This window comes from Bubalus kerabau, chromosome 1 (assembly GCF_029407905.1).
Source record: "Bubalus kerabau isolate K-KA32 ecotype Philippines breed swamp buffalo chromosome 1, PCC_UOA_SB_1v2, whole genome shotgun sequence".
Lineage (NCBI taxonomy): Eukaryota > Metazoa > Chordata > Mammalia > Artiodactyla > Bovidae > Bubalus > Bubalus kerabau.
Genome location: NC_073624.1, coordinates 21,966,996 through 21,980,520, shown reverse-complemented (window position 1 = coordinate 21,980,520; position 13,525 = coordinate 21,966,996). Strand labels below are relative to the sequence as shown.

General features: G+C 38.0%; 1 protein-coding gene across 1 annotated transcript; it reads right to left on the bottom strand.

Annotated features, from left to right (window-relative positions):
• Positions 1-3,591: 3,591 nt before the first annotated feature.
• CLEC1B (C-type lectin domain family 1 member B) lies at positions 3,592-12,698 on the bottom strand. The gene is made up of 6 exons (XM_055566111.1): positions 12,635-12,698; positions 11,710-11,808; positions 10,532-10,645; positions 10,214-10,365; positions 6,575-6,681; positions 3,592-3,736 (listed from the first exon to the last, which is right to left on the bottom strand). Exons 1-6 carry the CDS (start codon positions 12,696-12,698, stop codon positions 3,592-3,594), a joined length of 681 nt encoding a protein of 226 aa, XP_055422086.1.
• Between the last annotated feature and the right edge of the window lie 827 nt (positions 12,699-13,525).

Genomic DNA, 13,525 nt, shown 5'->3' with positions numbered 1-13,525 from the left:
ATAAGGTCATGGTCTAAGATATAGAATGTGCAGCCTTTGCCAAACCACAGCATGATAGGAGAAAGCCAGTGGAATAAACACCAGGACCATTCTCCCCTTCCACCCCATGAACATTGCTAATACCTCCCAAAAGTTGAATTAACTGGAAATCAGAGGCCAAGTTTGCCCAGATATTTCTGTATATTTGAGTTCTGCTTTCCAAGGTGTATGATGGGACCAAGAGCATCTCCAGAAGCAAAGAATATTCAGAAAATTCTCCAAATATTTCATATGATTTTTATGTGACCTGAGATTCTGACATAGGAAATAATGTGATTTAACTCCCTTCAATCTTTTCAATAGGGCAGTTTCTATCTTGAGGTGACAAAGAGGAGGAAACAATAAACATAAAAATATGCATTAAGAGTCATTTCAAGAATGAAGAAATGGAACTTCAGTGACAGACATTAATTTCCAGGGGCTCTCAAATTTTATCCTCACTAAATATCACGCTCAGAAAGATCTAGTTTGTTCCCAATATGGTATATTCTCTGATAAATCTCTTTGGGAAAAACACCGGGCTCTCTTAACCAAAAATTAATATGTTACTTGTATTACTTTTAATGTTTCTAATCATACAGTCTTATTTACTGTGCCAAGTACTGTTTTGAAGGTCTTTTACATGCATTACTTTGACTCACAGCAGCTCTGTGAAATAGTTACTATTATTAGTATGTTGTAACCAAACTGCAAATAGAGGCATGGACAAGTCAAAGTATTTACCCAAATTCATTCATGTATTAAGTGGAAGAGTTAGTATGTAAACTGGGTGAGCTGATCACAGAAACTGTGCTACTAAAATCCAAGCTATTCTGACTTCTTGTACAAGATACTTTTGGTATGAGTATCAGATAAAAAGAATCTTTATAGGTATGGCTTGATTGGTTTACATTTTTTAATTATAATTTTTCCATCCACTAAAATACTATTCTTTACAATTCAGTCATATACAGTGATATAAAATCTGTGCTTTTCCATTGGGGAGAGATAAAACACTAAATTGCAGAGATATGGCTGATCTTTGAAACTAATAATCTGGTTTTCTCAGTTATTAGTTCCAATTTGTACTTTCTAAATGGACAAGTGAAAATAGGAAAATAATGACATTATGCTCCAAAGCCAAATCTCAAGATATTTGAAGTAGCAGCAGAATCCTTAGTATTTCTGTTTTTCCTCAGTGTCCCTCTCCCTGCCAAATCTGCTTGTTTATTGATTGTTTACGGCAAAACAATCAAGTGTCTTTGGATGTCAGAGTCCAGAGCTATAAAAGTTACACATATGTGTTGAGTATTAATTATATGCTTGGTACTCTGCTCAATGCTTTACACACTATATTAAATGATCCTCACATTACTTTATAAGTAGGGTAATAATATTAAACTCATTTCATAGATGAATAAACTGAGTTTTAAAGAGACTAACCAATTTATCAAAAGGCAGATAGGGAATAAGCTGTAAAGTAGTGTTTCTCAAGGTGTATTAAAGGATATTTGTGTCAGAATCAAGTTGGATCACTTATTAAAAACATAGGACTCTGGGTTATCACAGAGCACCAAGCTGAGTTCTCTGTTCCACATAACAGATGAGTGAAACTGGATGAGACGGAGGCTCAAAGGGGAGGGAATCAGTTCAGTTCAGTCTCTCAGTTGTGTCCGACTCTTTGCGACCCCATGAATCGCAGCATGCCAGGCCTCCCTGTCCATCACCAACTCCTGGAGTTCACTGAGACTCACGTCCATCGAGTCAGTGATGCCATCCAGCCATCTCATCCGCTGTCATCCCCTTCTCGTACTGCCCCAAATATGTAGCTAATTCACTTCATTGTACAGCAGAAATGAATACCACATTGTAAAGCAATTATACTCCAATAAAACAAAACAAGAAACAGGACTTTTCCTTCTCAGCCTTCCCACTGAATACCATAACTATTTGTGTTTGAACTTCTGCATGTTTTAACAAGCACCTTAGCTGAGATTTTGAGAATCATGTTCATAAATTTTAATACCACAAATTTAAGAAGAAAGAGTACCTTTAGGGAAGCTGTGAAAAGAACTGAAAATTTTGCCTGTTATCCTGTTAAAGGGTGCCTCTCTCTCCACATATCTATAAATATTGCATGAGTTATTCAGCAAAAACCAAACACAGGACTGTCAGGAAAAGAACTAGATAAAGCATTTGTGCTTGCAGCTCAACTAGCCTGTGAACCTTGCATTTACTCATTTTCAAACCCCATTTGTTTTCTTGCAAACTTTTTCTTCTCTTGGACAGAAAATTATTGCTATTGAGTCTGACCAGAGGTAGACTTTGAATAGAAATTATATATTTGTATAGTGTTTTACTGATTGCTGTGCTTTCTAAGGAACTGTCTCAAACAATGAGAAGCAAATATTTTTGTTTTTTTTTTATGAGCCAGGAGCTGTGCTTGAAGGCATAGAATAAAAATTAGGAACAACATTGCTTTTGCTTTCATGGAATCTCTGATATAATTAATGCTCTGAGGTTTTATTTTAGGTTGTAGGACTGTGAGGTATATGATGGGTGTTATCTTATTTTTAAATATGAGAAAATGAAAGTTAAGAGGCCACATGACTGCTCCATGGTTGTACTTGGGTGATCATGCCATCTAAATTATTCTGATTTCATCCATGTCTCTAGAGACTATCATACAGATCAAAGTAAGTCAGAAAGAGAAAAACAAATATTGTATATTAATGCACATATGTGGAGTCTAGAAAAAAAAGTATAGGTGATGTTATTTGCAAAGCAGAAATAGAGACACAGATGTAGAGAACAAACATATGGACACTAATTGGGGAAATGGGGGGTGGGATGAATTGGAAGATTGGAATTGATGTATTTTCACTATTGATATTACGTATAAAATAGATAACTAATGAGAACCTACTGTATAGCACAGGGAACTCTACTCAGTGCTCTGTGGCTACCTAAATGGGAAGGAAATCCACAAAAGAGGGAATATAGGTATATGTAGAGCTGACTCACTTTGCTGTACAGCAGAAACTAACACAACATTGTAAAGCAACTATACTCCAATAAAAATTAATATAAAAATAAATAATTCTACTGATTCAAAGTTTAGTATACTTTCTCTTACCTTATATTGTCCTTCAAACTTAGATATTTTGCATAGCTTAAGTCACTGAAGCCCTAACTTTTCTTGTTTCAATGTAAAATGTATGTATTTATGTCTGAAGATGCAGTGAATCATAGTATTAATATCTTGTGATAATTAGGAATGGAAGACAAGGAGAATGAAAATTAATGGAAACAGAACAAATGGGAAACAAATGATGGGTTCACACAATGGCTTCTGGATGTTTAAAGAAGGCACTAACCTGTTCCTCAGTATAAAGGGCTATATAAAGAAGGAACTACGTGTTGTTGGTAGGATAGATAATGCAAAGTCATGAATAATGACTCCAAGCGGAAAAAAAGGGAAAAACAAGCAATTCTGTGGCTAGTGGTTCCTTCACCCAGATCTTTTATTGTCCAATCAAGCCCTTATCCATGACATTCTGCCCCGTCTTTGCATTAAAGTAGATGTTCCACCTTTACTACGCCTGCTTTCCTTTCACACATTAAGTAATGTCTATTCTCACAGAAGGTAGGGTGAATTTTTCCATTATGAAAATAAGCACAGTTCATATTTTCTGTTCCAGTTCCAGAAAGCTTCAACCTGTGAATGGAAAAGGTAGAATGAGCTCCTTTGAAAGCTAAATAAACAATCAGCAATCAAACTCTGGGTCTGGGCTTCTCTGATGGCTCAGATGGTAAAGAACCTGCTTGCAATGCAGGACACCCAGGTTCGATCTCTGGGTTGGGAAGATGTCCCGGAGAAGGAAATGGCAACCCATTCCAATATTCTTGCCTGGAGAATTCCATGAACAGAGGAGCCTGGTGGACTATGGTCCATGGGGTCACAAAGAGTCAGACACAACTGAGAGACTAACACCAGTCAAACTCTGTGTGAAGTAGTCTGTTGAACAAAGTGAAGATAAGAAGTATGAAAGAAAAAAATAAAAAGCAACATTCAGATCTTTGAGGAACTTCCAGCCTGCTTTGGAGTATAAAGTATGTACATGTGAATAACACAATAGCAATTTAATATACTTTAAGATTAAGTAGAAGTGAACAGTAGGTACAATAAGAGTCCAGAGGAAAAGATGGATGGGGATCTGAAATGATGATAAAGGCTTTACTTTTTCACCTTTTCATGAAAGATCATGCTGTAGTTCTGTTTTGAAAGAAGGGCAGGATTTAGATAGAGAGACGCCCTGTCGGACAAGTACCTACACAGGGTGGAAGTGAGCTCAAGGAAAATTAAGTCGATTAGTTATTTCTGAAATGAGGATTTATGTTACAGGGTAACAGATATAAGACTGCATTATAATTGCTTGTTCACTTGTCTATTTCCTGCTACACCGCTATAACAAGAGGACAAAGAATGGATATTTATTAATTCATTTGCCAATATCTATGGGATACCTAGGTGGCTCAGTGGTAAAGAATCTCCCCTGCCAATGCAGAAGACTCAGGACACTCAGGTTCAATCCCTGGGACAGGAAGATCCCTGGCAGGAGGAAATGGCAACCCACTCAAGTATTCTTGCCTGGAGAATCCCAAGGACAGAGGAGCCTGGTGGGCTACAGTCCATAAAGTCACAAAGAGTCAGACACGACTGAGTTAGTACAAGCACAAGCACGAGTGTGGGATACCTACTACCTGCCAAACTTGTTCATGTGCTGCTAATAGAGTGGTAAACAAACCACAAGGTCTTTTCTACTGGGGAACTTACATTGTAGTGAGGGAATGTTGGTAAGAAGCCAGTAAATAAATAGAAAATCTCAGACTGGTAAAAGTAATAATGGAACAGTGTGATGTGATAGACTTGAATGGACGTGGTGGAGGGAGGCTAGTTTAGTTTGGGTAATTAAAGATGGTCTCATTGAGAAAATGATGTTTAAACAGACTTGAGTGACAAGAGGGAGCCTGCCACGGAGGAGGCCATTCTAGAAGGAAACAGCAGGTACAAAGCCCTAAGACCACTGCTGCTGCTAAGTCACTTCAGTCGTGTCCAACTCTGTGCGACCCTGTAGACAGCAGGCCACCAGGCTCCCCGGTCCCTGGGATTCTCCAGGCAAGAACACTGGAGTGGGTTGCCATTTTCTTCTCCAATGCATGAAAGTGAAAAGTGAAAGTGAAGTCGCTCAGTTGTGTCCGACCCTCAGCGACCCCATGGACTGCAGCCTTCCATGCTCCTCTGTCCATGGGATTTTCCAGACAAGAGTTCTAGAGTGGAGTGCCATTGCCTTCTCCACCCTAAGACCACAAAACATGTTTAATTTATTGAAAGAACAGAGGGGTCACCAGTGTGCCTGAACTACTGTGAAAAGTCAGCAAGTGATAAATGTAAAGTCCAGATCTATGAAGAAGCTTGCTTGTACTCCTAGTACTCTTGAGTTCTGTCCGTAATAAAAATTTAATAAGTATCTGTTGATTGAATTAATTAAAAATTAAGTAATGATCAAATTATGCAAGTTTGGGTTGTCAATTTATATTTTAAATGGAGAGACATTGCACAATGTGAACAAAAGGTGACTGGAGATTAGAAAATCATTTTAAGTAACTCAGTGTAATTGATCCTTTTGCCTGGATTGTCTGTAGAAGGTTAGAGCCTTTTGACATGGACTTTAGAATCCTCTTGTAATTGATAATGTGCCTGATTCTTAGAGACCTCTGAGGTAGAAAGTGAAAGTCATTCAGTCATGTCCAGCTCTTTGGGACCCCATGGTCTGTATAGTCTATGAATTCTCTAGGCCAGAATACTGGAGTAGGTAGCCTTTCCCTTCTTCAGGGGGTTTTCCCAACCCAAAGACTGAACCCAGGTTTCCCACATTGCAGATGGATTCTTTACCAGCTGAGCCACAAGGGAAGCCCAAGAATACTGGAGTGGGTAGCCTATCCCTTCTCCAGAGGATCTTCCCAACCCAGGAATCAAACCAGGGTCTTCTGCATTGCAGGTGGATTCTTTACCAACTGAGCTATCAGGGAAGCCCCCTAAGGTGGAAGACAAGGGAAAATGATACTGAAAAGTCAAAAAAAGACTAAAAGTAAGATGTTCCAACCATAAATTATAAAGATTAAATTTTGTTCTCAAAATAAGTGAAGAGAATCAGATCACGCTACTAAAAAACCAAAACCAAACCAAACACATGTGCAAAATGTTCAATGGTAAAGTTAAGGATAGAAACAAGTGGGAAAAAAGTATCAGGAATAGGGGTGGATTACAACTTAGATAAAGAGCAGAGAATGGGAGAGTCAGAAAATAGATTCTAATTGCAAGCGCTCTCTTGTTAGGATTAGGGAGTAAGTAACTCAGTCATCACCTTTGTAACACACAGTACAACATAGAGCCACTTCCCAACTTTTAAGTAACTTGTACTCAAGAGCAGAGAAGATCTCAGGAATGAAAATTCCTAGTTGTGCCTTGTGTTCTGAGTGTTCAATGACTTACATAGTTTTGGAAGGAACTGAGCCGTCTTCCCATCTCCAGATGTCACTGGATTTCTGGCGGGACAATCCAATCCAACGAATTAATCCAGTCCTGCTATTGAAATATTGCTATTGCAAATGCAAAAAATTATAATGGTCAGAGTGTTTCTACAGTTCTTATAATGGCATAAAAGAAAAACTTCATGATAAGACTCTGGACAAAACAATGGATTATATGTCTATATTAATGCTAACTGATTATATTTGATATTTAGAATTATACCAAGTTTACTTGTTTTAGCATAAAAATAGTTGTAGGATACCGGGAAAAACTGTAAACAAGATAGATGATTTTCTAATAATCCTATATGTTTATCTTCCATCAGTTGAAGGTTAGAATCCCAAATAAAGTACCACATATGAGAAGGAAAATGAAAAATACATTGTTGATGAGATTTTATATTCCCTAGAATTAAGCTGTGCTTGCTTTGGTTTCATTGCTTAGCTTGTCTACAAAATCTTCATATAGAAATATCAATTTGTTTTTAGTTGACTGGATAAAAGAGATGTCATTCTCAAAAGGATTTACAAAGACATACATCTACAATTTTTTACTTTGAAATTATCTCTATTTACTATACTATATGGGCTTCCCTGGTGGCACAGTGGTAAACAATCCGCCAGTAATGCAGGAGACAGGGGTTTGATCCCTGGGTTGGGAAGATCCCTGGAGAAGGAAACAACAACCCACTCTAGTATTCTTGCCTGGGAAGTCCCATAGACAGGAGCCTGGCAGGCTACAGTCCATGGGGTCTCAAAGAGTCGGACATGACTTAGTGACTAAACACAGTAATAATTATTTATTTTGTTCATTGCCTGTTGCTCCAACAGGAATAAAGTTCCATGAAGCTAAGCATTTTTGTAGGTTTAACACACAGGTTCAAGTCCTGGAATTTGTTGAATTAATGGATGGATTTGTTGAATTAATGGAGGATCAGTCAATCAATCAATCTATCTATGGGTAGCAAAATTAGAAGAAAGTCAAATGTTCACATGCTCGCATACCTCCCAGAAAAAAATAGATGAGAACATGTTCTTGGCAAATAAAAATGGCTTGAGCATCTTGGCAGGAACGTGAAACACAAGATGGCATTCCATGAGAGAGATTTCGTGAGAGTCACTTATTTCTTAAATGTGAGCTACTTGTCATGTTTCTATTAACTTTTTTTTCTTTAAAATACATCCACATTATATACTTCACTATAGAATTGACAGATAGATTCTATCTGAAATTCTGCCCAAAATTCAACTATATTTTATTCCTCCAAAATCACATTACTTCTTTTAATTGTACATCTTCAACATGATATTGGCCTATAGTAATAAGACTTGAGAAGACATGTTTAGTCTCTAATTAACCTCCTTGTAATAGAATTGAGATTTTAAGGCACCCTCTTATTTTGTCTGATTTGAAAGAAATTAATTTATCTGAATATCTTCTCTATGAGCCTGAGCCCACAAGAAGAGAAAATATGTGGTACAGCAAGTTAGAATAACAGGACATACAAATGAGCGTGAATGTCACTGGGTTAATTTCCTCTTTTCTGGTCAGTTACTGGTTATTTCAGCTCTCAATAAGGCACAAGTCAATTTTGCTGATTACTTATAGCAGTTCTATAGAAAATGACTTGCCTGAATCTTTGAGTTCTATTGAATCCCTGTCTGCATAGAACCCAAATCCTGATCTATTCCAATTTACATTTGATTTCATTTTAATACACAAAAATGTGAATTAATACTATATTCAAATTGTGGGATAAATACAATAAATAATTTCTGCCTTTTAAAGGATATGTGCTTTCATGTATATGTATGGCTGAGTCCCTTCACTGTTCACCTAAATCTACACAACATTGTTTATGGGCTATACCTCAATACAAAATAAAAAGTTTAAGGATATGCATATATATATACATATGTAAGAGTCTCTTGATTAAGGTGAAAGAGGATAGTGAAAAAGCTGGTTTAAAACTCATCATTCAAAAAATGAATATCATGGCATCCAGTCTCACCACTTCGTGGCATATAGATGGGGAAATGATAGAAACAGTGAAAGACTATTTTCTTGGGCTCTAAAATCACTGAGGATGGTGACTGCAGCCGTGGAATTAAAAGACACTTGCTCCTTGGAAGGAAAGCTATGACAAACCTAGACAGCTTGTTAGAAAGCAGACATTAGTTTGCTGACAAAGGTCCATCTAGTCAAAGCTATGGTTTTTCCAGTAGTTGTGTATGGCTGTGAGAGTTGGACCATAAAGAAAACTGAGTACTGAAGAACTGACACTTTTGAACTGTGGTGTTGGAGAAGACTCTTGAGTCCCTTCTGCAAGGATATCAAACTAGTCAACCCTAAAGGAAATCAACCCTGCATATTCATTGGAAGGACTGATGCTGAAGCTGAAACTCCAATACTTTGGCCCCCTGATGCCAGGAGCTGACTCATTGGAAAAGACCCTGATGCTGGGAAAGACTGAAGGCAGGAAGATAAGGTGTAATAGAGGATGAGATGGTTGGATGTCATCACTGACTCAATGGACATGAGTTTGAGAAAGCTCTGGGAGATGGTCAAGGATAGGGAAGCCTGGTGTGCTGCAGTCCATGGGGTCGCAAAGAGTTGGACTGACCGAGTGATTGAACAACAATGCTTTTGACAAACTGTTATTGGGTTGAAGGGAAACTCCAATTCTTGGCTCCTGGCTTGCTCCCAAGATTTACAAAAAGAAAAGCTACATTCAATATAAAAGGGAGAGTGCAGTAGTGGATGTGAATGTGTTTTTCTTGGAAAGAGCTTTTGTTAGAAGCTGTCAAAGAGGGAAATGTGGAAGAGGAGAAATGTTTTAAAATGTTTTCAACTCTGTCAATCCCAGTCTCCCAATTCCTCCCACCACCTCCTTTCTCGCCTTGGTATCCATACATTTTTCCTCTACATCTGTGTCTCTATTTCTGCTTTTCAGATAAGATCAGCTATGCCATTTTTCTAGATTCCACATAGCGCAGGGAACTCTACTCAATGCCCTGTAATGACCTGAATGGGAAAGAAATCCAAAAGGGAGGGAATACATGTATACATAGAGCTGATTCATTTTGCTGTGTAGTAGAAACTAACACACTATTGTAAAGCAAACCAACTGTACTCCAATAAAAATAATTTAAACTATTAATTTAAATTAATAAAACTATGTCTGGGAGAATCTGTGAAAAGACAGAGTTTGCACCATGGTTCATTCAAAGAGTCAACAACTTAGCAAAAACTGAGAAGGCATGTTATGTTGGGATAACACTGATATTTATATTTCACAATCATATTGAGTTTCTTTATACTTTCAGATTCTTTTTTGAATTCATAAATAGAGTTAAGGAAACTAAGAAATTATCTTAACTTTTGTTACAGAGATATACCAGAACTCAAAGTTTTGTTAGTTCTATTTCAGTACTTTCTACTCTCAAAGGTTGTAATTTTTACCTAGCTTGATAAACTTCTCAGATGAGAAAAAACTGGACAACATAGACATGTGAAAAAAAGAAAAATGCTGAAGATGTGTCTCCTTTGAGATTTATCTCCTTATGACTCCCAAGATATTTGACATAGAAATATCCTTACCAGGATGCTGTTGCTGTTGATCTTCACAAGAGTAGCATTTACGTCAATACAGTACTTCTTACTCTCTTCCCATGTCAGGTTGTGCCTGAAGAATCCATAGCAACTGTCTCCATAGTATCGCCAGTGTGTGTCACATGGGTTGCACTTATGACCTTGAGGAGAAACCAAGCATAGGATCCCTGTCATTCTGAATTAAGTTTACTTTCTCCTCATCTTCCTTGTTTCCTGCATATCTCAAGATTCTTTACATATAGCAACAAAACAAAAACAAAAAGTCCAGAATTAGGGGAGATGAAGAGGTTACCAAACCATACTTACTTTCCTTTTGTCCTGATAGTTGTATTAAATCTTGACAGACCTTCTTTACTAACAGTTTCAGAGTTCCTGAGAGTTTTTCATTCTCGGCTTGTAGGTAGTTTTGCTGCATGACAGCTAGATGGAAACATTAGATAATCATTTGTAATTAGGATAAAAAGGGCGCTGCAGAAAATGTCCTCTCTATGAACTTTAAATTCAGTAGAGTTGTCAATCTATGAAGTATTTACTAGATACATATGAGTAGTGTGTGTGTGTGCTCAGTCACTCAGTTGTGTCCAACTCTTTGCAAACTAATGGACTGTAGCCCACTCAGTTCCTCTGTCCACGGAATTTTCTAGGCAAGAATACTGGAGTGGGTTGTCATTTCCTCCTCCAGGAAATATATGAGTAGATGAGTGCTGAAGAGGGATCAGGGTAAAATGGGTATAAAGAACACATTAAGTACTGTGCAGAATGGCAGCTGAGGGTTCTCCAAAAATAAAAAAAAAAAAATAAGAGAACTGTCAATACTTGAAGGAGATAATCACAAGTAAGAACATGCCGTGATCAAATCATATGCCCAAAGCGGCTGCTTTGACTTTTCCTTGAACACAAACTTCTTAGCGCGTTTCACAGAGGTGAATGACCTCTATTATTATGCTTCCATGTAATACCAGAATATTCATTCTTGTTTTGCTCAAAATACAGTGACATTGAAATCAATCAAAGGTGGTGAATGAAACATTCTAAAATATCTTATGGAAAAATAAACAGTATATGAACAATTTTATACAGATTTGTTATTGTTTATTAGCTCATTTATGTCCGACTCTTTTGAGATACCATGGACGGCAGCCCACTGGGCTCCTCTATCAAATTTCCCAGACAAGGATAATGGAGCAGGTTGTTATTTTCTTCTCCAGGGGATCTTCCGGACCCAAGGATTGAATCTGAGTCTTCCACATTGTAGGCAGATTTTTTACCATCTGAGCCATCAGAGAAGCCCAATTAATTTAATCTAAAATTTAATTTCAGTCAGAAGGTAAAGGTCAGAATTTCTCCCTTACTGAGAGCATCCTGGCCCCTAAGCATAGGATGATTGGTGTGGTGACAAATATACAAATCGTGACAATTAGGCTTAGTGACACACACCAGGACACTTAGTTATGTCACATCATTAGGAAAAAGTCAATACTTACACATAAGCCCCAGAGCCACCAGCCCAACAACCATCCCCACGCATAAGACCAGCAGAGTCAAAGCCATCACACGCCACAAAGGGGAGGAAGCAGGTTCCACTGTGGGCATACAATAAGGATGTCAGAGGGCAGGCAGCATGGCATAGCTATGGGACAGCATCACCCCATCCCTGCCCTGTCGGGATTCTCCAAGTGATATAAACTGCTTCTTCATTCCATCTTGCCTTTGCTCCTGTGGTGATCACCAATGGTAAACACAACCCGCTCCATTCCCACTCCCACTGGACTTCTCTCTGAGTCAGAATGTAACTAGTTGTTAAGGTCTTGTGTGTTTCTTTTTGTCTTTGTTTTGTGCCCAGCCGTATAAATAATTGTGGTGATAAGGAGCAACTATAGAATCACACTCATTTGCTGACATCTTAGAAAATGGAATTTCTGAACGTTCTTTTCTCTTATCCCCTAGATTTCTATTCCCTCCACATTTAACTCTGTAACCTTAATATAACGTGCCCTGCTTGTATCCTTTGTTGTTTATGTGAAGTGTGAAGTGTTAGTCACTCAGTTGTGTCCAACTTTAAGGATTGTAGCCCACCAGGCTCTTCTGTCCATGGAATTCTCCAGGCAAGAATACTGGAGTGGGTTGCCAGGCCCTCCTCCAGGGGATCTTCCCAACCCAGGGACTGAACCTGGATCTCCCACATTAAACGCAGACTTGACCAACTGAGTCAAGGCAAGACCTATGTTGTTTATATTCTAAGTAAATCTATCTGAATCTATGCAGATACCACTTAAATGCTGTTGGGAAAAAGGGTCATTCAGGAAAAGAAAACAAAACCATACAAGCTATCACTAGTAGAGAAAAGGACTCTAGGGTAGAACCATTTCAATAGTTCATTTGCAAGTTGCTGGCTCTGGGTGTTCTTACCTGAAGTCAGAGCTGGTTTTTGAGTTTTAATATTTAAGGTGACATATCCATCTTCATCCTGCATGGCTTTCCTTGGGCTGCAAATGAGTTCAGTGTTCAGTGGCTTCACAAAATTTGTCCACTCTGATGATCTCAATGTCTACCCGCCTGTGATTCTCCTCTGTTTGCTAAGTTGGAGCCACATGAGTTGGGGCACATGTTTTTTTGTTTTTTGTTTCTTTCCAGGAAGCCCTTTGATAGCTTCTCAGAGATACATGGACCTTGAACACAGAAACACTAAAATAATAACTTGTGGTAAAGGAGTAGATATGGCATTTGTTTCCTGTTTCCTTAGCTTCCATTCTGAATCTTCCATCATGTATATCCTTTCCAAGAACAAAAGTTCATGTGTCATCTTAACCTCGGCAGAGTGCAAATCATGTTGTTTAAGCAGACTGGCTTCTGATGAAAATTCATAAATAAAATATCATCAGATAAAGAGTTTATCTCTCTGTGATAAATGAGTCTGATATAATTTGATCTAAGAAGAGCTATAGTCGATGTTCCATGGTCTTGTGTTAGAATTTCTAATTATAGCCTAGAATTCTTCTGAATTATTGCATCTTTTTCATGTCAAAGTTTTTAAAAAATCAAGAAATCCACATGAGGCAGAATTTATATGGATTAGGTTTATGCATCAAAGGAAAAAAATCTAATAGAGTGAAATAAAACAAAATTGATATATTGTCTTTTAGTAATGTTTTCACTTTAAACCAGGATTCCCTGGTAGCTCAGATGGTGGGGGAAAAAAAAAATCTGCCTGCAATGCCGGAGACCCTGGTTTGACTCCCTGGGTTGGGAAGATACTGGGAGAAGGGAATGGCAACCCACTCCAGTATTCCTGCCTAGAGA